Raw genomic sequence first — 25,312 nt, 5'->3', positions numbered from 1 at the left:
CTGCAGCATGCACTCAGTGGGTCCCACTAACCCGTCCACTTGGACACACACACGGCGATCTGTCATCTGAAGTAAGGACCACGGTTTCCCGGCTCAGTAAGACTTCCCATGAGAAGCAAAGCTGGACACATTTGAGAAGCAACGCTCCAGTAACGCTGGGATAAACGATATCCAGAAGGGAAGCATATGAGTGACCCAGCAAGTCCACACCCAAGCACACACTCCGGCTGCTGGGCACTGCACGCACGGACCAGACAGGCACTGCCAGTCGCACCCAGCGAGGGCTACACGCCAGGGTAATGGCTGCAAGGGCTGCAATGAACCAGCTGGATATGCAGGCGCCAATGTGCACAGAAGGCAAAAACACACTGCTGAGCAAGCCAGTGTCTTAAACGATACACCTAAAGATGGCACCGTTTAAATAAGCTCTTTAAGAAACACATGAGCTCTATACACTCATTATGGATATAAACAGGGGTAGTAAAACTATAAAACCACAGATTAAACACATGAAATTCACGACAGCGGTGCCTCCGGGGAGAAAGGCAGAAACAGCAGTTGAAATAAAAACGGGGCGAGTGTGAACTGAACCCTCACATGTTGGGCACAAACCTGGTGGGCACCAAGCCTCCAGGCCTCAGGACCCCTGTGAGCTGGCACAACCACCCCCCGCTTCACGGAGCTGATTGCCGACGTCCACCTTGCCAAACAGCCGACAGAACGTGCTGGGTGCCTGCGGTCCTCCCAGAGACCACCTGCCCCACTCTAGCCCACCCCCAGCGCCCCCGCCCCGACCGTGGCCCCACTCTAGCCCACCGCAGTGCCCCCGCCCCGACCGTGGCCCCACTCTAGCCCACCGCAGTGCCCCCGCCCCGACCGTGGCCCCACTCTAGCCCACCCCCAGCGCCCCCGCCCCGACCGTGGCCCCACTCAGCGCCAGAGCGTCCTCCTAAAGCCTTGAGGCAGGTGCTCTTGCTTCTCACGGCACACCTTCAGCACAGCGAACAGGACCCTGTGCGGTCTCCCCCTACCCGCCACCCCGCCCACGCTGACCCCGGGCACACCCCACCTCGGGGGCCCCCCAGTCCTGGTTCCCTCTGCCCGGAGCGCTCGCTCCCCGGATGGCGGGTGGGCAGCGTGCTTCCTCTGAGGGTCTCTGCCAGCTGCTTCACGTCCAGGCCTGCTCCCACGCTTAGCTGTGATCTCCTGGTGTGGGGGGCCACCACAGCCTCTTCCTTACAACTTTATAAAGAGGAGTCATAGGCACATTTTAATCCACAAAGACAAAACCCCATGGGGCCCATTCGCATTCTACAAAAACATCACGTAAGTGAAAGATGCTGATCGGCTTTCTGAGTAACAGCCTGTCTATGGTGGGCTTGAGAATTTTGTGAATATTCTTAGATTACGGGAATTCTGCAAGGACAGGCTGAGAAATGAAAGGACTCTGATCACTCCGACTGTTTCAGAGAAGATACTCCCTTTGACAGTGGGAAACCCGCTGCTTCTGGGGAGGGGTGTGCGTGTGTGTATGTAGGGGTGTGTGTGTGTGTGTAGGTGTGTGTGTGTATCCGTCCGGGGAGGGATGTGTGTGTGTGTGTAGGTGTGTGTGTGGTGTGTGTGTAGGGGTGTGTAGGTGTGTGTGGTGTGTGTGTGGTGTGTGTGTGTGGTATGTAGGTGTGTGTGGTGTGTGTGTGTGTGGTGTGTGTGTGTGTGCGTGTAGGTAGGTGTGTGTGTCGGGAGGGGTGTGTGTATGTGTGTGTGCCACCTCCAGGCAGGACAATCATGTGACTGTGTGTGTCTGTTTCTGTCCCGGGAGAGGTGTGTGCATGTGTGTGTCTCCATCCAGGGAGAGGTGTGTGTGTGTCCAGGCAGGACAATCACGTGAATGTGTGTGTATGTGTCGTCTCCAGGTGTGTGTGTGTGTGTGTGTGTATGTCCAAGCAGGACAATCACGTGAATGTGTGTGTATGTGTCGTCTCCAGGTGTGTGTGTGTGTGTGTGTGTCCAAGCAGGACAATCAGGTGAATGTGTGTGTATGTCGTCTCCAGGTGTGTGTGTGTGTGTGCGCGCGCGCGCGCGCACGTGCTGCCTCCAGGCAGGACAATCACAGGAATGAACCAACCAACCAACCGGCTCAGAGCTGTAAACACGCCAGTGTGAGAAAATGGGTGTCAGGACCCCGCTGAGCGCAGGGAGAAGTTGAGGGTGGGTGTCTCAGTGCAGAGAAGAACGCCTGGAGACCTGCTGCCTTGGAACTCCCAGTTACGTGAATGACTCCACACAGGGGAACAGTGCGGCAACTCCTGACGCGCTCACTTCACCCTGAGCCCCGCCCCGCTCCGCTCCCGGGGATAAAGGCAAGAGCTCCAGTTACTCCACTTCCTGAGCCCTCTGCTCCACCTCGGCCCCAGGTAGCCTGTCTGTCTTCCCCTGGCAAGCCTCCTGGCCCGCGGATGGTTGCCAGGAAACACAGGGTTAGCTTAGCTTCCTGCTCCGGAGAACCCTGACCTTCCTGTTCTTAGAACATGAAAACCCTTTTGTTTTACAAGACCATCAACATTAATGTATCGTTTCCAAGCTTTTAGACGTTTTTCCTGTTAAAGTGCCTACTCACACATCCAACAAATATCTGAAAGCCTACTATGCGCCGGTGCTACGCCAGGCCTGAGAGACAAGCACACGAGCGCCTGGGTCCCTGCAGGCCTGTCCAGGTGCACCCACCAGAACCTTCTGCAAATGAAACACACACAGGAAGATTCACACTGACGCCAAGGTTTCCCAACTCAGCTTAGAAAGGTTAGCCTGCGTCTGCTCAGCTCTCCTGTTCTCTGTTCTGAGGACGCTGTGCTTAAATGACAAATTCTGGAGTTACTTCTCCTTCGACATGTTTTCCTTTGTGGGCCTGTCTCCCTTCCCAGATCCCACCGGGACAACATTCTCAGAATTCAGGCAATCCACCTGCCCAACCAGCATCTGCAGAGTGTCTAGGAACCAAGAGTGTAATTCTGAGTCACGGGGCCTGGAGTCCCTCTAGGAACGCATCTCAGGAAGCCCCTTTCTTGGGCCCTAGAGAAGATCAGAGATGGAGTTGTGCCAAGGAGCGGAACAAAACTAACGTTCTCCACCCTGCTAACCTCCAAGGTGGTCTGCTAAAGATATTCCTGAAGGCACAGACCTAAACGATGCTACAGGAATTTATCATCAGGCTCCTAGTGTCCATTTCCTGACCTCGTATTTACCTGAATTTAATGCAGTTTAAGAGATCAGAAACAACACGTCTTTTAGGAACACTGCCGTTACAAATCATTGCTATGCTGCTGCTGCTGCTGCTGAGTCGCGTCAGTCGTGTCCGACTCTGTGTGACTCCACAGATGGCAGCCCACCAGGTTCCTCTGTCCCTGGGATTCTCCAGGCAAGAATACTGGAGTGGGTTGCCATTTCCTTCTCCAATTCTAACTAATTCTTATGGACCACTCACACATACTTCTAACAACAACAACTCGGGTCGGAGGCACCCACAGCAGGCTTTGTTGGAGGGGCGTCTCCCACACCTCCTGGTCCACACAGCCCAGAGGCAGCCACACACGTGGATGGGTCCTCCCCTCCCCCAACCACACACAACACACAATCAACCCCAAGGGACTGGCCTTCCTACAGCTATGCAGAGACAAGAGGGAGCTGTTTGTGCACAAGGCCACTTATCTAACTGAAATACTGGCAGCAGTAAGGCCAAAAGCGAGTTCTCTGATTGCAGCTTCTACGAGCTCAAACTGGGAACTTTCTGATAGTCCAAGAGGGACTGCATCTGGGAAGGGGACAGAAGCAGAACACAACGAAGACAGAACCCGAAAGACAGACGTTCCTGGCCTTCCAGTCACGCTAATGATATGTCTCTGCAGACTCAGCACAGGGAAACTGTGTCGGAGGAGGCCCAGTCACTGCTCGAAAAAATGAGAACAACTTACTCAGTAAGAGTCCGGAAGCATCTGCTACAAGACGGAGCAGAGCGAAAACCAGAATGAACGCTGGACTTCAAAGGGTCTTGCGTTCTCCTTGACTGGACATACAATTATCTAAAAAGACACACTGAAGAGGCATTTCGTGGACGTAGTAAAGTACAAACTGTATATTATTAGCTATAAAATGCAGTGCAAATGAATGATCTTGATGGAATAAAGGTCACGCAGTAAAACTACACAGAGAAACAGGGAAAAGGTTTTACTTTATATAAAAGTCGTGTACATGTTCACATAAGTGGGAAAATTAAAAATAAGTCCCCTTTAATTAGAGATAAGTGCTTATTACATTTCAGTGAAAATCACTGCCATGCCCCTGACCCCATTTATTTTTTTATACTCAAAGACTTTGGATGTAAAACCAAAATCAAACTCACTTCTTTTTCAATTAAACACAGGACAACCATGTTTCCAGATCTCAGAAATATTATTTTCAACATGAGTACCCTCTGAGCCTTTCCAGACCCGGACACCCTGGTCTCCCTCCAGTGGGTGCACCAGTAACCCCAAGTGTCCAGGTAGGCGGGGTCACTGCAGCCCCAGGTGGAGCTGGAGTCCCAGCTTCTAACCTCCAGCAGAGCCCTGGTTCCCGGCAGCCCTCCCTGGGAAGCGCTGGCCCGAGCGGCCCCCTCCTCCACTCAGGTGCCACCTGACAGCCAGGTGTACCCTCCCTCCCGGGGCCCCTTTTCCTTCCCACCGGCAATGCACACCCTCTGATGTTTTGGAGAAGCCACCCCACCTGTCTGTTTCCCACAGAAGGCCAGCTCTGGCAGGACAGGGCTTTGCTGCGCATTGCTAAGGCTCTCTGAGCAGCTGCATGCGGGAGGGTGGGCTCCGGGACCTCGGCTGATCCTGGCTGTGAGCTGCCCACCACTGCTGCCACTCACCTGAAGGCCGTCGGGGTGCTGGCAACACCACGAACCACACTGTGACACCTGCCCTCACGATTCAGAGCCTGACCTATGCCTGATCAGAAATGCAGAATCCCAGGCCCCCTCTGGCCTACTGAGCTGGCATCTGCATCCCACGGCTGCCAGGCGCTCAGGCACACACGGGGTCTGGACCCGGAGGCTGCGGCCAGCGAGCCCAGCACACGCCCAGGAGGTTCCCCTCACCTTGGGGCACCGGAGCTGTGCCTGCCCCTGCAGGGGGCACGGGCTCTCACGACCACCTTCAGTCATCGGACAGCCCTCATCAGAGAGAGCACGCCCGTCCACGCCCTAAGTCACCCTGTTCCCGAAAGAAAACATATGTAGGCGCCCCCCGGGTCAGGGGTGCGGCGAGGACGAGCATCGGGAGCACAAACGGCCTCGTCTCAGGCCCTCCCCACTCGGGCCCAGCAGAGGCCAGGGCACCAAACCTGCCCGGTCAGGGCGGGGCGAGGAGGGGGCCAGGGGGCGGGGCGAGGAGGGGGCCGGGGGGGCGGGGCGAGGAGGGGGCCAGGGGGCGGGGCGAGGAGGGGGCCAGGGGGCGGGGCGAGGAGGGGGCCAGGGGGCGGGGCGAGGAGGGGGCCAGGGGGCGGGGCGAGGAGGGGGCCAGGGGGCGGGGCGAGGAGGGGGCCAGGGGGCGGGGCGAGGAGGGGGCCAGGGGGCGGGGCGAGGAGGGGCCTCCCGTGGGCGCTGGCCGGAGCTGGCCTGGCGGTATTGAGATGCGCGAGGTAAGGTACCCCTCTCAGCAGCAGCGGGCGGTCTCTGGGCCAACACACAGCCATGGTGGTCACTCCTGGCTTGGAAATCATTTGATCCGGAGGGGAGATTAAGGAAAGCTGGATGACAAAAAACATTTTATGGAAAACCGGCTGAGAAACCTTCAGCTGGAGTCACGTGTAGGACACAGGGGAGGAAACGTGACAGGCGGATAAACCCGCACAGGAGCTGCTGACGACAGCCGAGAGGAACCGACTTCTGAGGTGCCGCCATTCCAATTTCACACTACCAACATGCTCTGGAAAACGCTTTAAAAATCACTGGGAATTTCCAATTCTCTGACATCTGCGTGGCAAAAACGGTCATTAGCCCTCATCAGTTCAGTTCAGTCGCTCAGTCGTGTCCGACCCTTTGCGACCCCATGAATCGCAGCACGCCAGGCCTCCCTGTCCATCACCAACTCACGGAGTTCACTCAGACTCATGTCCATCGAGTCCGTGATGCTATCCAGCCATATCATCCTCTGTCGTCGCCTTCTCCTCCTGCCCCCAATCCCTCCCAGCACCAGTCTTTTCCAATGAGTCAACTCTTCACATGAGGTGGCTGAAGTACTGGAGTTTCAGTTTTAGCATCATTCCTTCCAAAGAACACCCAGGGCTGATCTCCTTCAGAATGGACTGGTTGGATCTCCTTGCAGTCCAAGGGACTCTCAAGAGTCTTCTCCAACACCACAGGTCAAAAGCAGCAATACTTCAGCGCTCAGCTTTCTTCACAGTCCAACTCTCACATCCATACATGACCACTGGAAAAACCATAGCCTTGACTAGACAGACCTTTGTTGGCAAAGTAATGTCTCTGCTTTTGAATATGCTATCTAGGTTGGTCATAACTTTCCTTCCAAGGAGTAAGCGTCTTTTAATTTCATGGCTGCAGTCACCATCTGCAGTGATTCTGGAGCCCCCCCAAAATAGAAGTCTGACACTGTTTCCACTGTTAGCCCTCATAGGATCACTATAAAAACTAAGATGAATCCTCACATAGGTTTGATTATAAACAGGAAGAAGTGAAAGTCAAGTCAAAAGAAAGAGCTTCACCAGACACAGAACAACAGCAACTAATAAACACATGCAAAGATCTTCAGGCCATCGGGACTGGCACATTAGAACCAGGGTGGCTAAGAAAGAAGCGAAAAGGCAACCACAGGAGTCGGTGCGGGTGCAGGGAAGCGGGAACGCTCGGGCTGCTGGTGGGAACTCAGTGCTTCTCATGGTAACTCTCCCAAACAATGCGTTTTCTCAGAATTGTATTACTTATCATCACACATTTACTCATCACACAAACCTCAGCATGGCTCTGTCAAGTTCCAAGAAAAATAAACAGGGATTTGACTGGTTGTGTTCAATTCCTAAATTGGCATTTTTACAACAGCAACAATTCCTATCTGCACCCCCGACCCCTCAAAAGAAGCAGCTCTTCCAGGATCTCTACGTTCTTCAGCAACGGTTTAGGACTTTCTCCATACGGCCTGCATGTGAGCATGTCTTGCTTATTCCTAGGTATGTCATCCTTTGCGCTGGCGTTAGGAATGGGATATTTTTCTATTACAGGAAAGCGCACGTGTGCACACACAGTTCACCCACGGACATTTACTTTGTGTCCAGCCACTCCGGTAACTGGTTTTAATTCTAGTAAGTTTCTGGATGATCTTTTGGATCTACTATTTATAATGTTAATTTTATTCCTTCCTTTCCAGTAGATACACCTAATTTCTTTTGCCTTTTAACTGACTACAATCTCCAGAACACCGCTGAGTTATTAAATTAGTTGCTGGCAGTCTCGGCTCAATCTGGTCTGAAATTAGAACTTCTCTTTGCAGAAGATAACTTTTCCTCAGTCACCGAGACAACTTCAGGCACTCCAACCGCTAGGTATTCGTCTTGTTATCTGTAACAGCGCACTAAATGGTGTCCCCTTCATGTCATTTATATACTCAGGTGACAGGGTCAATGTCAAAGCCATTTGGGGGAAAAAGGGGACATTCAAGGAAACGGCTGCCTGAGTAGTGACTGTGAAAACAACACAAAAGGAAATAACTTAGCTATGTTTATTATATTACTAGCTCTCAACACTGGACGAAGCTGTTTTAGAAGGTTCAAGATTTCATTCTTCAAAGACATGGTACGTGCATACAGTGGAATATTCCTCAGCCACGAGAAAGAACGGCGTGCCGTTTCCAGGTACAGAGACGGACCTAGAGACTATCGCACCAAGGGAAGTCAGGCAGAAGGAGAAAGACAGCGTTAATACCGATCACATCCCTTATACTCACATCCCTTATACGTGGGATGTAAAAAGCGACACAAATTAACTCATCTGTGGAACAGACAGACTCACAGAAACAGAACAGACACGCAGTTGCCACGGTGGGGGTGGGAGGCTGGGACGAGCTGACACAAACTATTATAGGCAGGATGGATGAGCACCAGGGAATGCCATTCAGTATCCAGTGATAAACCATAATGGAAACGCATATGAAAAGGAATCCACACGCACGCACGCACGCACGCACGCACACACACACACACACGCACACACACGCACACACACACACGCGCGCGCACACACACACACACACACGCGCACACACACACACACACACACGCACACACACGCACACACACACACACACACGCACACACACGCGCACACACACGCACACACACACACACGCGCACACACACGCACACACACACACGCGCGCGCACACACGCACACACACACACACGCACACACACGCGCGCGCACACACACACACACACACACGGAATCAATCTGCGGGGCACCAGAAATGAACACGCTGTAAAGCAACTCTATATGTCAAGAAAACAAAGATCTGTCTTTTAATCTCCTTCAAAAACGCCTACATTTACAACATTCTCCTTATTTCCAATACTTTATTTTTAGAAATGTTATTATTTTAAAATTTGTGAAAGACTGCTGCTGCTGCTGCTGCTAAGTCGCTTCAGTCGTGTCCGACTCTGTGCGACCCCACAGACGGCAGCCCACCAGGCTCCCCCGTCCCTGGGATTCTCCAGGCAAGAAGACGAGTGGGTTGCCATTTCCAGCTCCAATGCATGAAAGTGAAAAGTGAAAGTGAAGTCGCTCAGTCGTGTCCGACTCTTAGCGACCCCACGAACTGAAGCCTACCAGGCTCCTCCGTCCATGGGATTCCCCAGACACGAGTGCTGGAGTGGGGTGCCACTGCCTTCTCTGTGTGAAAGACTAGGAAAGGGCAATTTACTGTCAGAAGAGCTTTAATTTGTACTAGATAAAAGAGCGCTCAGGCAACCTGGTGGCTCTTTTCCTAAATTTACCAAGAATTAGGAAACAAGTTCCCACTTAAAATGCTACAGATGCTGTGGTCTCCTCAGCAAATATTTACACATTCTGAAAATATTTAAGATTACAAAAATTCTAAAGCAAGATTCAAACCACAAATTAAGTTAAAAAAAAAACAACCAAAAACACATCTACAGTTCAAAATGAAAACGTCCTGGTAACTGCAGAAGAGTATATAAGGAGGCATTAAACCATCACTCCCAGACTGTTAGATCATATTCCTAAGGACTCATAAAATGGCTATTACCAAGGCGGCCTCTAAAATAACATTTACTGTAGAAAGTATACATTTTTTTAAAGTTCGTGTTTCACAGAAATAAACACTTTTTTTGCCATGCTTCTGATGTCTTGTTAAGGTAGGTGTATTTTAAGGTTCTGCTTGACGGTGCGAGAGCGTGAGCGAGTCTGCGTCCCTCCGAGCTCTGCACCACATCCCACGTGGTCGGGCTCTCCTGTACCAGTCGCCGCTCTGCTGGCCAAGTTCCCACGTCTACTGCTGACGCTGCCGCACAGGAAAACCGGGAACGCCACCACCCCGTGAGCAATACTCCCATCTCGTGAGAGTGTGAGCCTAAGCACCCCGCCCCGGTCCCCGGCCCCGCACACGGGCAGGCAGAGGCGCCGACACGGAGGTGGACCGCCTGTTTTCTAAGCAGCAGGAGCCCCCGCCCTGCCATTCTCGTTACTGTAAAGCTGCCACAGGTAACTCGCCAGATGATTACGTGAAAGGGGGTGTGAAAACTGTGACCCACCCTCCCAGGAAGCAGTCACTATGGTCACACGTGGCGAGGAGGAGCCCTAGAATCTTCTCTCTTTGTTCCTGGCTGCAGTGTTTCTGAAATGTTGGGGGGGGGCATATACGTAATACCTGCCATTTTTGTTAGTTAAAAAGGGACAAATATCAGAACTTCACACAACTCAGCCTACACGTGGAATAGTGTTCTCTTTCCTTCCTTGATGACTGCTGCTGAACGTTTTTTATATTCACATGTAAGGTCATCTTTAAAACACATACACGGCTATCTTTACGTGTATACAGCTATCCCACAAGGGGACGGGAGAAGGTCCTCTGACCCTGCTCTAACGTACTTACCCAGATGGATCTTTTAAAAACGTGGATCGAAGCAATCCTCTGCTGGAAGCCCTTCAATCCCGCCTCCCGCTGCCACTGGAATCACCTGAGACTGGAAGGCTCCCTCCCACCTCCCCTCCCACCTTTCTCCCCCGGGATGTACCCTCTCATCTGTTCAGGATTCTGGAAGCTCTCACCTGCAGGCTACGGGTCGCCCCCCTAGGACCCGACAGGGTCCACCTCCGTGTCGGCTCTCCCCGCTGGGGTAAGGACTCCTCACCGCATCAGCGCCTGCTGACTCAGTAACCTCACTGAAGGAAGGTGCATTAATCCCCGCAGGAGGAGGGTCTGTACTCTGTGCTGCTCCATAGACCATGGTGTCAAGGGGGTCCCAGGGGGTCCGTCTCCTAAACGTCTGAGCCACCAAAGCGTCTTCTGGGAGGCGAGTTCCCCGATGTGAGGTGTGGGAGGTTAGAAGCGCAGCTTCCCCTCGTTCTGTCAAACCCTAACCCTCACATAAACCAGGCCGCCCAGCGAGCTTCTACCAGAAAGCAGAAACTGATGGCGTCCCTCTGGCACAGTGGCATTCCTTCCTAAAATGATGACCACTTTGCTATTTCCTCTCGGCAGAAAAAGACCCAAATGGACACACTGACAAGGGAGGGTCAGCCCAGTGGGTGACCCCGGACAAGCGCACACTCAGTGAGCCTGTCTCTCTTCCGCTCCCAAGTCTAGAATCAGCGTGGAGATCAAAACAGGAGTCAGATAGCTAGGTGGAGATCAAAAACACCGGCTCTGTTACTAATAAAAGCCAGATGGGAGAGTCTGGCTTGCGATTTGCAGCCAAGTAGGTTCTGCTCCCTGGCACAGCTGGACAAACACAGGCGGGGCCACGCCCGTAGCCCAGGGCCCGGCCCGCCGGGGGCAGCAGGCTCGAGCCCAGCGTCCTCTCCTCCTCGGGGGATGACGAGAGGAGCAAGAAGGGGACGACTCCAGCAGGAAAATGAAAGTCCCTCCCATCAGAGAAGCCCAGCGAGGCTACTGAGGGTTCGGTGAGGTCACAGCAATAGCGCCGCAAACACAGGACAGAAGCTCCCGAAACGGAGAAGCCTGCGTCGGAGCCAGCACCCGGCACACAAGCGCACACTCAGGATTTGTTGACGTGGCTGCCCTAGATGACCGCTTTTAATGAGACGTCAGCCTTAACTAGGACGCCCCGGGAGCGCCGGCGTGTTTGTTTAAAAACACAACCCTACCACTTTATAGCTGCATCAGATATGTACTGACAGGGAGCTGGACGGCCAGCCTGCCACCGCGCTGTTCTCATCGGCTCACCTCGGGAGTCTCCCCAGCCCCCCACCCCGGCTTCCACGTCACTGCACACTTCTAACACAGCTTTCAAACTCCATCGGTCTGGTCGCGTCATCAGACTCCTGGGGAAAACAATTCCTTTCCCCAGCTGAAAACTAGGGAACTTCATTTCCTTGAAGAAAAAACAACAGCAGCAACACATTAAGTGGCCACAAAAAGTATAAACAGTTCCAGGGTCATCGCGTGGGTGCCAACAACCGTAGATGGAGAACTGACTGTCAGTGGAAAACATAGATTAAAAATCCTCTGATCGGCATTATAAAAATTCCCAAAACGAAGCCCTGAAGCAGCTGTCCCGTCACCTGTAACGGAAGCCAGCAGTCAGGTGAGGCTTTAAATAATCACTCCGTTTTCTTTCTTGCTAAATGTCAAGTACAGAGATGCACAAAAATTTACCTTGGAAATGGATGCAATCTGATCAGAGGCGTGCATGGGTGACCGGGGTGGGGCAGGGGCTCGCTACAGCATCTCTGGGGTCTAAGTCACCCGAGTGGCGTCAGGATGCTTCCCACCACACCGGTGCAGACGAATCTCATCACACGACCTGTGGCTGGTCCTGGTGGCCTCCTCTACCCAGGCTGGGGCTCTGGGTCCTTCCGCTAACTTGAGTAGTGATGTCCCCTCTCCTGCCCTGCCCTCCCCTGGGCTTCCCATCTCCCCAGATGCCAACCGAGTAGAGAAACACCCGGAATGGAGGACTTGCCGTCAGGCATGCGGCACAAAGGGCTCGGCCTGGAGTGACGGGTGCAGGCTTCCAGTGGCCCACACCTCTAACCTCACCTTCCCGGACACAGCAGGCACCACCACTGACAGCCTCAGATAGCACTCGAGGGTTCGGCGGAATCCACGCCACGCACGATCACCACGACACTCCGGTAATGACAATATTAGCACAAATTCTCACGTCTGTATGTTCCCGTGGCTTACAGCTTCTGCTCAGGGTTACCCAGTCGTTTGACCGCCTACGGCCTGGTGTGCTGACTACTCATCGAGGCCAGCCTTCACTGCTGAGTCTAACGGGGCCATGTGACAAAGCTGGGGCAGTGGCCAGCGGCTCTCAGACTGGACAGTGAAGCAGATGCCTAGGTGTGGAGAGAGGGGCTGCCTGCCCGGCCTGAACTTCCCGAACAAAGCGGGGCCGGGGTCATCTCCCTGCCCTTGGCGCCCGGGACAGGGCAGGGCTGCTCCCCTGCTGCCTCCTGTCCACCTGCGAACACTCTCAGGACGGACAACTGTTCCTTTACGGCCCTCTGATGCCGCACCTCCAAAGCACGCATTCCAACGATTCCGTTCACCACGCCAACACAGAGGCAACGGCTTCTGTACCTGATATGTTAAGGCAGCATGCAAACTGTCTTCCATTCCATAAACCAAAGTAGCTGGACCTTCCCGAACATGTGTCCCCATGTGAGACAAATATCTTGCTGCACAAAAGACAGACTCGAAAGACGAACCTGCCACACGCCAGCGACTGTTCTCCGTATCCTGCTCCTCTAAGAGGGCAACGCACTCAAACCAGGCGGCTGTTTGTCCAGCGCTCTGTGGTCGCCGTTCCATCACCCAGTCTCGTCCAATTCTTTGCAACCCCACGCAGTCGCGGCATGCCAGGCTTCCCTGTCCTTCACTCTCTCCAGGAGTTTGCTCAGATTCACGTCCATTGGGTCGGTAACGCCACGCATCCCATCCTCTGCGTCCCCCTTCTCCAGCACACTTGGCAAGGTGTGAAGAGGACTAGGCTGCTTTTGTTTAACTGCAAACTATAGTAGTTACAACATGAACCAAACCAGCCTGTCTCTAAGGGACGGCACTGCCCTTCAGGGAATCACGTCCATCATACAACATTAGCTTCTTTGAAGATCACCCTATAATTAGATCTCCAGGTAAGGCTTCAGTTTAGATCTTCAGTTCCATCTAAAACAGGTAAGACCCACCTCCCCATTCTCAGCCACAACAACAAAAAATCATGGCGAGCTGCCATGAATGCGATCTGGCACGAGCACGGCTGTCTCCCAAACCACACGGGTCCGGCGGCTGAAGCTCAGACACTGCGTCCTGCAAACAGGCGGGGAAAAGCCACTGTCCGTGTGCTCTGAAGCCTCCGACAACGGCCAGAGGCGGCGTCTCTTTAACCAATGGAGAATGATGTTGCTGTTTTTGTTTGTTTGACATTGCTAAAGGACCAACCACGTGTGCCCACAAGCAAAAGTAGACTTCCTTATTTAAGTGCAATCTGCCAACAAAGCAATAAATCCAGACTGTTCCTCTAGACCCCAGGAGCACATCTGGGTTCCTGCTCTCACGCAGACCCACTGCAGCGTCAAGCCCGACTGGTGGTTCTGAAGCCGAGAGGAGAGACAGCAGGCCCGGAGTTTCGAAGAGCTTAAAAACCCAGGACAGTAGGGGAGGCTTCTTCAGAGCCCCATCGGCCCCGACAGAAAGGCAAACAGCACAGCGAGCCTCTAATGATGAAAATAAGGGATTCACAAAACGCGACGCAGGCTCGGCATCCATTCCTCAACAGAAGTTCTCAAACTGGAGTCCTCAGAGCATACCTCGACCCACGACTGGGACCTACCATGTCCAGGGGGCTCCTTGAAGCTGTATGCACACAAAGGAATTCCCTAGCAAGGGGGTTTAGCGTTCAGCTGCCGCGTGGCCAGAGGTCTCTAGCGGGCTGGCATCATGACCAGCCCTTGGCACTAGACGGCTCTGTCTCGCTGCCACACTCGTGCTTCAACAGCTCGGCCTACCAGAGCCCCGTCTTAACCGACAGACCCACGGAGCGCACGCGGACAGCCTCAGCGCTGAGCTCTCCACCCGCTGGGGTCCTGCGGGGCCCTTAGGGGCCAGCTCACACCACGCCCCCGTGGCGGCTTTCCCGACACCTCAGCTGGAGCTCACCTGCCCTGGTCACCGCGGGGCTGCCTCCCACGAGTCCCTCCCACACGCCAGTCACGAGAGCACCGTCTGCCCGGCTCTCAGGAGGGCCCGCACCGAGCTCGTCCCTAAACATTCCCTTCCTATCAGCACGGAGCACAAACCCTCAGGTATACAGCCCAAACCCCTGGCTGAACTGAAGTCTTCTGTATCAGTGCCAACAAAAGGCCACAGGTTCTAATAATCCCATTCTTCAGAACGTTTTAAAACTATTAATATGTATATATACAAGGAAGGTCCACCTTTAAGGAAGGTCCACCTTCGAGCAGTTAAATGATATACCCGTGAGATTCTAGGCACAATTCCCAGCCCATGGAACAAAGGACCTTCCCGCAGCTAACACACTGTATTCACCTCTAACTGGACGTGAAATCTGGCAATTAAAAATGGCTCCTGACGTCACAGATGCGGGGGTGGGAAGCACGGTGAGACAGAGCCACGCTGGTCTGGGGCGTCCACACATTCACTGAGGCGCGCCTCAGCACCAAAGCTGTCCCTGCGCAGGTTCTGAAACACTAATTACGCGAACATTTAGGACAGCCCACTCAGGAAGTGACAGGTTAGCATCTTAAAGATTATAAGAATAACAAGATGAGGAAGTCTTACGTGTAGTATTTACAGAAGTCAAAGCAACTAGTAGGTTCAAATCATCCACGGCCCCATAGCATGGGGACAGGGGTCAGATTCAGGCACAGCTGTGATCGCCAAGGAAGAGCCCGAACCCAGCACGGAAAGACCAGGAGGAGGCGGACTCCAGCTCGGCAGAGACACAGGAGCTCTGCTCCCCTCGGGCCCTCTCTGCTACACGCAGAAAATGCTCTAGACACGACCCAGGAAAGGGGGTGGGAAGGAGGAGGCAGGCTGCCTGGGGCCCCAGACTTGAGGAGGGATGCGGCAGGGAGCCCCCACGTGTCCCAACTGTCCCCGCCCACCCAGGACAGGGAGCTGTAGGTGCCCCCAAGCTGGAAAAGCCAAGAGGCAGCCAGTGTCCCCAGCCAAAGGGCCAGAAAGAGGGTGGCCTCACAGCAGAAGACACCCACTCGACGCCAGACATAAACTAACAGAAAAACGGCATACATCCTCCTCGGGGGTTTCAGCGGGGTTGAGAGGAAAGCGACCTTTCACATCCCCCTCCAGTCCCTGGGAACCAGGCGAACACTCCAGGCAGCCACCAGGAAGAGCTGCTGGTGGGGCCAAGGGGGGGGGGTCTCACCCCCAGGCCCTGCTGAGAAACCCAGGAGGTGCTCCGACCCCGGCCCGCGCAGGGCAGTGCTGGCGGGGAGCTAGGCTTCCACCCCAACCAGGCTCCGTAGGGAGCTGGGCCAATGGCCATTACTGACTCCCGCTTCCCTGGTGTCAGCCAGGTCTAGGGAGAGCTGAGGTCGGGACCCCACTCCACAAGGCAGAAGGGCCTCAGGGACCTGGTCGTCAGGAATGAAGGCAAACACACCTATTCCCAGAGTCCCAGGGGGAAAGGAAAAAACAGCAAGACTGCACAAGTATTTGAAGAAATGATGATGAAAAACAACCCAATTTTGGCAAAAGACATAAATATACAGATTCAAGCAGCTGGAAGTGTCAGTCGCTCAGCTGTGTCCAACTCTTCACTATCCCATGGACTGTAGCCCACCAGGCTCCTGTGTGCACGGGATTCTCCAGGCAAGAATACTGGAGCGGGTTGCCATTTCCTTCCTCAGAGGATCTTCCCAGCCCAGGGATCAACCCCGGGTCTCCTGCACTGCAGGCAGATTCTTTACTCACTGAGCCAGCAGGGAAGCCCTCAGAAGCTGAGCATAGCCTAAATACAATAAGCTGAAAGAAACCTACGTCCAGACAAACCATAGTGAAACTTCTGGAAAGCAGAGACAAAGGGAAAATCTTAAAATCGTCTGGAGAGTCGTGAGGCGTGTACTGCCGGGAAGAGTAACCCGAAAGGCTTGACTTCTCGTCTGAAACCCTGGAAGCCGGAAGAATGTGGCACATTTTCCAAGTACTGAGAGAAAATAAGTGTCAGCTGCGAATCCAACTGCTAGCAAAGACGTTCTTCAAGGCTAAAGGTGAAATAAAGACATTCGTGGACAAAGAAAACCGAGAGACTTTGTTGCAGGCCGTTCCATGCTCACAGAATGGCTACAGGAAACTTCTCCAGACAGAAAGGAGAGGGAACAGAAGGCGGCTTAGGAGACGTCAGCAAGGGAAGAACACAGAGCAGGCAAGAACAGCCGCGAATATAACAGCCTCTGCTCCTCGCGAGTCTCTTAAATCACGCTGATGACTGAAGTGAAACCATCTGATGAGGTGCCCAAAGGACAAGAATCACTTAAGAACACTGATGTCCTACAAGTGGGAGGCAGAGGGGTCTAAACAGGAGTGGAGTTCCCACACTTCACTTACAGCTGTGGAACCGTGCCCAGCAGATCAGGGTAAGCTACACAGCCCACTGCACACTTGCAGCAGCCACCTAGAGAGTGACGCCACCGCAGAACCGACACACTCCAAAGTCAATCAAGACGGAAACCCAAAACATATGCAAATGACTCGCAGGAAGGCAAGGAAGAGCAGGGGCAAAGCCCAGAGCATACAAGGGTAGGGGCTCCCCTGGTAGCTCAGCTGGTAAAGAATCCGCCTGCGATGCGGGAGGCCCTGGTTCAATTCCTGGGTCAGGAAGATCCGCTGGAGAAGGGACAGGCTCCCCACTCCAGGATTCTTGGGCTTCCCTTGAGCCTCGGCTGGTAAAGAATCCACCTGCGATGCGGGAGACCTGGGTAGATCCCTGGGTTGGGAAGATCCCCTGGAGAAGGGAAAGGCTACCCACTCCAGTATTCTGGCCTGGAAAACCCTATGGACAGGGGAGCCTGGTGGGCTGCAGTCCACAGGGCCACAAAGAGTCAGTCGTGTTCAAGCAACACAAGCCAAAGGATGGCAAACACACCGGGAAAGAGAGCGGCCCTGTGAGAAGAGCTGCTGCAGCAGACTTCGCAGCGGAGACCGAACGGGGCCCTTACACAAGGAGACCGGCCCATCAGGAGGACACAGCCACCCTGAGTGTCTGCACGCCACACAACACACTCGCAGAACACAGGACGCAAGAACCAGCAGAGCTGAGAGGGAAACGGACAGTGACAGTCGGCGACTCAAACACCTCACTCTCAGCAAGGACAGAGCCACTGAAAAGAAACACCAGCAGCCACACAGCGCTCAACACCGCCTTCAGCCAACTGAGCAGTCAGCACACGCAGAAAACCCCAAGGGGCTCACACTGCTCTCCCAGGCACCCGCGGGTCATTCACCAACACACGCCCGAAGAGCACACGCCCGAAGAGCACACACCGAGACAGCCCATGTTCTGGGTCACAGAACAAACCCCAGCAAATTCACAGGCGCTGAAACCATCCACGGTACGTCCTCTGACCGTCCTGGAGTCACAGAAATCAAGGACAGAAAGCTGACGGGAAAATCTCCAAACTCTTGGAAACTGCAACGCACTTCTAAACCACCTGTGGGCCAAAGAAGCAATCTCAAAAAGAGCAAAAATACACGCAGAACTGGAGAAAAACTAAAAAAACCACATACCAGACCACGTGGACACAGCTAACGCAGTGCTGAGGGAGACAGGCACAGCGCTGAAAACGTTCATGTTAGCAGAGAGAAGCAGTCTCAAATAAATCTCTACTTCTAGAAAATTTTTAAAAAGAGCAAAATAAAATCAAAGGAAGTAGAAGAAAAAATACTAAAAAGCAGAAATAAATGAAGTTGGAAACAGAAGAAAAATCAATGACAGAAAGCTGGTTCTTTGGGGGGAAGACGAATTGGTAAAGCGACAAGCCTCTAGAAAGGGGACTGACAGGACAGAGAGAAGGCAAATCGCCAGGACCAGGAAGGAGCCGGAAGCCTCCCCTCACCTCTCTCCAAGTCCTAGCCACTGCAGTGCGGCAAGAAAGAGAAAGAAAGGCATACCTGTAGGGAAAGGAGAAATAGGCACCCCTATTCGCAGATAACTTGCAGTTCAGTGCAGTCGCTCAGTCGTGTTCGACTCTTTGCGACCCCATGAATCGCAGCACGCCAGGCCTCCCTGTCTATCACCAGCTCCTGGAGTTCACTCAGACTCGTGTCCATCGAGTCAGTGATGCCACCCAGCCATCTCATCCTCTGTCGTCCCCTTCTCCTCCTGCCCCCAATCCCTCCCAGCATCAGAGTCTTTTCCAATGAGTCAACTCTTCGCATGAGGTGGCCAAAGTACTGGAGCTTCAGCTTTAGCATCATTCCTTCCAAGGAAATCCCAGGGCTGATCTCCTTCAGAATGGACTGGTTGGATCTCCTTGCAGTCCAAGGGACTCTCAAGAGTCTTCTCCAACACCACAGGTCAAAAGCATCAATTCTTCGGCGCTCAGCCTTCTTCATAGTCCAACTCTCACATCCATACATGACCACAGGAAAAACCATAGCCTTGACTAGATGGACCTTTGTTGGCAAAGTAATGTCTCTGCTTTTGAATATGCTATCTAGGTTGGTCATAACTTTCCTTCCAAGGAGTAAGCGTCTTTTAATTTCATGGCTGCAATCACCAACTGCAGAGATTTTGGAGCCCCCTCAAAATAAAGTCTGACACTGTTTCCACTGTTTCGCCATCTATTTCCCATGAAGTGATGGGACCTGATGCCATGATCTTTGTTTTCTGAATGCTGAGCTTTAAGCCAACTTTTTCACTCTCCTCTTTCACTTTCATCAAGAGGCTTTTGAGTTCCTCTTCACTTTCTGCCATAAGGGTGGTGTCATCTGCACATCTGAGGTTATTGATATTTCTCCCTGCAATCTTGATTCCAGCTTGTGCTTCCTCCAGCCCAAAGTTTCTCTACATGGAAAATCCCAAATAATCTATAGAAAAGCTCTTAGAACCACTAAGTGTATTTAGCAAGGTCACGGGACACACAGTTGAGACAGAGAATCAGTCCTACTCTCTGTACTGACAACAAGCATGTGGAGACTGAAAATACAAGCACAGTATCAGGACCATAAAGAAAATGAAATACTTAAGCATAAAGGGAACAAAACATGCACAGGACAGGTCTGTCGATAAGTGCGAAACACTGATGAAAAAAACAAAGACGACCTAAATAAATGAGCACAGAACGTGTTCATTAACTGGAAAGCTCAACATAAGGGCCATGCCAATCCTCCCCGGACTGATACGCGGTTTAATGCAGATGCGATCAAAATCACGGCGAGGTTTTGTTGTTGCTGTTTTTAACAGACATAGGAGAGCTTACTCTAAAATTATAGGAAAGGCACCGATCCTGGAATAGCTCAAACCATCTTGAAAAAAATGAGGTGGGAGAAATCGCTTTGATATTCCGTCTTCTATATAGCTACTGCCATCAGCACGCAATGAGCCTGGGAGAAGAGGCGCCGCACAGATCAATGAACAGACTGGAAAACCCAGAAACAGAGCCACACAAAATGCCCACTTGACTGTTCACAGGGGAGCAAAAGCAACTCAGTGGAGGAGGGACAGACGGTGTTTTCAACAGACAATCCCAAAACAACTGGACAGCCACAGAGAAAAGAAGAGAGAGTCAAAAAACCTCAATCTCAACCTCAACCTTGTACAAAAATTAGCTCAAAATGGGTCAAGGACTTCAAAGTAAAACATACAACTACAAAATTAAGAAAAAAAAATAAAAGGAGAAAATCTTTGGGACCTAGGGTTATTAGGCAGAGAATTCTTAGACGACACCAAAAGCATGATCCATAAACAGGAAAAATTGATAAGCTGGACCTCATCGAAATGAAAAGCTTTTACTCTGTGAAAAGTGAAAGTGTTAGTCAGTCAGTCATGTCCGACTTTTTGGAGACCCCATGGACTATAGCCCACCAGGCTCCTCCTCTGTCCATGGAACTCTCCAGACAAGACTACTGGAGTGGGTTGCCATTTCCTCCTCCAGGGGATCTTCCCAACCCAGCGACTGAACCCATGTCTCCTGCACTGCAGACACTCTACTGACGGAGCCACCAGAGGATCCCGTTTACTCTGCAAAAGACTTTGTCAAAAAAGATGAGAAGACAAGCTACGGACTGGGAGAAACTTTTCACAAACCACGTAGTTCACAAAGGAGTAGCATCCAGAATACATAAAGAACTCTCACAACTCAACCATAAAGAAACAAGGAACCTGATGACCAAACGGAGGCTCAGCAGTAAAGAATCTGCCTACCAGCGTTCGATCGCCGGGTTGGAAAGACCCCTGGAAGAGGAAATGGCAACCCATTTCAGGATTCCTGCCTGGGAAATCCCACGGACAGAGGAACCTGGCAGGCTACAGTCCATCCGGTCACCAAAGAGCTGGACACAACTGAGCGACTAGACGACGGCGACGAGAAGCATGAAGAGACATTTCACCAGAGAGAGTATACAGCGGCCAAATGAGCAGGGGAAAGACGCTCAACTTCGCTAGGCGCCAGGGAAATGCAAATCAGAGCGGCAGTGATCCAGCGCTTCCACACCTATCACAAGGAGTAACAGCCCATCACAAGGCTGAAACAAGGAGTAACACCGCCACCAGAAGCTGGCAAGGACGCAGGAAAGCCGATCACTGTCTCACCCGCTGCTGGTGGGGAAGAAAACAATCCCGCCACTCCAGAAACAGCTTGGCGGCTTCTTATAAAACGAAACCCGCAGCTACCACACAGCTGAGCACCTGCACTCTCGGGCATTTGTCCGGGATGCACGAAGATTCACGCTTCCAAGCACGTGTGCACGACGTTCACAGCAGATTCACTCATGACAGGCAGAAACTGGAAGCACCCCAGCCCTTGACATCCAAGGGCAGACGGTCAAACGGTGAACGGGGGCGAACCCTCCCCGCGCTCCGTCGTGTCTGACCCCGTGGACTGTAGCCCGCCAGGCCCCTCTGCCCGTGGGATTTCCCAGGCAAGAGGACTGGAGTGGGTGGCCATTTTCTTCTCCAGGGGATCTTTCTGACCCAGGCATCGAACCGGGATCTCCTCTGTCTCCTGCACTGGCAGGCGGGTTCTTTACTCACAGCAATCAAAAGGCAGGGACTATAAATTGTGGACACACACCAACTCTAGGGAATTATACTGAGTGATAAAAGACAATTCCAAAAGGTCACATCTTGCAAGAGTCCATCTATATCATATTCTTGAAATCATGAAATCACAGAATTGCAGAAAAGATTAGTTGTTGCCAGGACAGGGAGAGGGCAAAGGGTGGAAGTGACTAGAAAAGACGACGGGAGGACGGCTCACTGTGACGGGGGCGCGCTGCATCCTCACTTTCTCAACACCAGCTTCTTGGCTATTATTGTGCTGGTCCTACAAAACCTCACCATGTGGGGGAGCTGGTTAAAGGGCATGCAGGAGCTATTATTGACAGGACGCTGCAATTATCTCAGTATTGAAAGTTTAATTTTAAAAAGACAGGGTTCAGTTCCCAGCTCCGCCACCTATTAACGAGGTACCTGACTTCATGTAGACTTCAAACTCTGTTTTCAATTTCCCCACTGGCTAAATGGACAATGCCATTTGAAGCATTATGAAAATTAAAAGCCATATATGAGAAGGCCCAGCACATCGCTAGTGCTTTAAAAATAGCCTGTTAACATGAACTCTATTTGTAGACACAAATATTATTCTGAAGAGTTATCATTCAAATATCTGCTACTAGAGCCTCTACAAAGCAATTTATTTAAAAAGTACCTTCACAAAGTGATCTGTCCAAATAAAAATGGGGCGGGGGGTAGTGGTAATTACTGGTTTTAGAGTGAAAGATGAATTGTTAACTACTTACCGAAATGGTCAAAACAGATGAAGTGAGTTTAATATGGAACTACAATTAGAAAAGAAAAAAAAAAAACCTGACAAGGCAAACAGGATACTGCTTAACAAATTTTGTTTCTTGTTGATAGGGAAGTTTGTAAAAGTTAGTGTTTATATGTAGTGAGAAAAGCTAAAACTGAGTTTTCTAAAAGACTCAATACACTCATTTAGATTTTAAGAGATTTTAAGATTCTATGTTTCTAAGCAGTTTCTCTTCGAGTCGAGAGAAACCGGGAGTCAATCAGCCAAATCTCATAACCTACTTGGTTCAGAGGTCCGAAAAGCCACAGAAGTAAAATCGAGCTCTGTGACAAAGAAAATCAAGTGCACTTTACCCCAGAAGATGAGGAGAATTTTAAACACAATTAATCCCCTGAATCATACTGGGCACCTAGCCTTTAAAGTTTATGAAGTATTGGGCCAGAGCTCTGACTCACAGAGAGGCTTTTGAAAGAGGTGAAAAGGAGAGGCATGTTTTATCATTCAAATGACTCTCTTCCCGGCAGGACCCTAAAAGAGCTATTTCTATCCACAAGAGACGTTTTACTAACAAATCCATCACGTGGGCACACTGGTGCGAGACCACTCATGCGGGCCTGGAGGCGGGGAGCCCCGGGTTCCAGGGCTCGGCTTGGAGCCACTCGTCCTCAAGGCCCGGAGCGTGCTCGTGGGTGAAGGGAAAGATGTGTACCAATGGGTTTCCACAGTTCTCTGCTAAATTTAGAGCCCGGCGTCTCCAGGGAGGATTCTGGGACAAGTCTCCTCTACCTCCGTTTTGAGACAACTTTCCTCATACCTGCGATTTGGTTTTCCCAAAATGGGCCGGGGAGCGGGTAGGTGAAGGGGCAAAAAGAGGGAGAGTAAGACCCTATGAGGGGGAAAAAAAAAAGGAAATGACCTTAGTCTAGGCACAGGGGAGACTATTTTCCCCTTGTCATCAGTTTTCTCCAGAATTCCTCCGGGGCCCTTCTGCATAAACTCACACAGAGCACAAAACAGGAGGGGAACAGTGGTCAACTGTACGCCCCCCTCCCCCTCCAAACAGAGAGCAATCCACAGAAAGGAAGCAAGGGACAGCAGCACCTGGAGAAGAAACAGCGCCGGAGAGGTATCTTAATAACTGTAAGGCAAGATCTAACTTACATCCTCAACAAACACAGCAGTTCTGTGGCAATGTAGGGTGTCTGCACACAGGCTGGATATTTGACCATATTAAGGAGTTTTTACTTTTTAGTTTGATAGAACACCATTAAAAAAAAAAAAAAGAGCAAACACAACCACCGGATGCTTGTCTTTGAGCTCTGTCAACAAACCTTTTCTAATGAATCTATACAATGTCTGGGATTTGCTTGAAACTCGCCGGGGTGGGGGGAACAGGGAGGGGTACAGGTCGATGGCACTGGCTCCATCGACACTGCTCAGGTTCTGAGGAGGGGCCCGGGGACCCACTGTTCCTGCTATTTTTCTCTACGCTGTACATGTTGGAAATTTTCCTAGTAAACAGTCTAAAAGGAGAGGCTTGCGGCCGGTTTCCTGCCCCGTCTACAGCGCTCTTCTGAACTGAACTGGGAAGGCGGGGCAAGGATGGCACCCCGAGCCCAGGAAAGGCCCTCCCGCTTCTGAAGCCCTCGGCCCTCCGACGCCCCACAAGGAGTCGGCTTCCCCCTTCCAAGAGCCCCCGAACCCCCCGCCCCAGGAGAGCAGAGGCGAAGGCCCGCGGGCCGTCGGGGAGACGCGGCGCGCACCCCCGGCCGGCGCCCCAGGAGCGGCCCGGGGTCCCCGCCGGGGCGCCGAGGCCCGGGGAGCGCGCCGGCGCGCACCTGGGCGCAGGTGTGCGGGCGGGGAGCGCGCACCTTGAGGATGTTGTCGAAGATGGTGTCGCGGAACTCGAGCAGCGCCTTCTGGTCGAACTCGCGGCCGTGGATGATGCGCATCTGCTTGAGGAAGGTGGACTTGCCGCTCTCGCCCGCGCCCAGCAGCAGGATCTTGACGAGGCGCCGCACGGCGCGCCGCTCGCGGGCCAGCCCCGCGTCGATGTCCCGGCTGCGCCGCCGCGCCTCGCGCTCCGCGTCGCGGGCCCCGCCGCCGCCCGCCCTGCGCTCGCGGGCCCCGCCGGCCTCGGCCGGCAGCAGGCAGCGGCTGAGGGTCCGCACCACGCCGGACATGGCCGCTCAGGCCATGGACCCCGCGGCGGGCGAGGCGGCAGCCGGCCGCTCCCTCAGGCCGCGTCCGCCGCCGCCGCCGCCCCGAGGCCCGCTCTCGCCCGCCGCTCGGCCCGGCGCGGGGGCGGGACGACGCGGCCCGAGGCCCGGGGATTGGGCTGGCTGCCGTCCGTCCGGACGGGCGCGCCTTCCGATTGGGCCGCGGCGCTCCGAGAGGCGGGCATCTCCCCGGCCCTGGGGGCGGGGCCGGCGCCCAAAGAGGCGGGACCTTTGGGGTGGGGGCGCTTCTCATTGGGCTCCCGGGACCGAGGTTCTTTCTTTCAGAATGAAAGGGAGGCGGGGTCGTCCGGGAGGCGGAGCGGCGGACCACCATGGCCAATTAGAACTGCTCTCGGGCCACGTCAATCACGAAGAACGGGCTTAGGATTGGTGATATCGCGAAACAGGGCGGGACCAGAAGTGCCAGGTGTACAGAGGGAGTGTGTCTTGGGTTCCCAGACTGGGTCAACCTGTGAGACCCACACGCTCGCGAAGCGGACTCGGCGTTGCATGAACGTTGGGGAATGTAGATAAGAGGTCCAGCTGCTCGTCTTAGGTTTAGAGAGAAAGCTGTTCTTTCCAGAAACACTAGGTGGGGGATGGGTCAAACTTTGCAAACAGATGGCATCTTTTAAAGAGTGTCGTGGGGTGGGCCTCGGGGCGGCTTTTTAGCTGATCATCAAAATCACCAGGAGCCCCACCACCCAAAAAAAAAAAAAAAAAGAGCCATGTAGCACAGTGATGGGGTCTGGAATTGCTGGGTCTGAGATGGAATCTCCTGTCGACCCAAAAGGTTACATAACCTTTTAGGCAGCTTACCCCCCTCCTCCCT

The 25,312-nt window shown here is 52.9% G+C and overlaps 1 protein-coding gene across 3 annotated transcripts in view; it reads right to left on the bottom strand.

The window, feature by feature from the left end:
• Positions 1-24,567, bottom strand: part of GNA12 (G protein subunit alpha 12) — a 76,557-nt gene extending 51,990 nt beyond the window's left edge. For all 3 annotated transcript variants that reach the window (XM_027961831.2, XM_027961832.2, XM_042240396.1), the window contains exon 1: positions 24,133-24,567. In XM_027961831.2, the coding sequence (XP_027817632.1) occupies positions 24,133-24,444 (312 nt within the window). In that variant the 5' untranslated portion in view covers positions 24,445-24,567. The remainder of the gene's footprint in view (positions 1-24,132) is intronic.
• Between the last annotated feature and the right edge of the window lie 745 nt (positions 24,568-25,312).

The sequence above is a fragment of the Ovis aries genome, chromosome 24, assembly GCF_016772045.2.
Source record: "Ovis aries strain OAR_USU_Benz2616 breed Rambouillet chromosome 24, ARS-UI_Ramb_v3.0, whole genome shotgun sequence".
Taxonomy (NCBI): Eukaryota; Metazoa; Chordata; class Mammalia; order Artiodactyla; family Bovidae; genus Ovis; species Ovis aries.
Note: the sequence above shows the minus strand (reverse complement) of the source record. Positions and strands in the feature narration are given on the sequence as shown.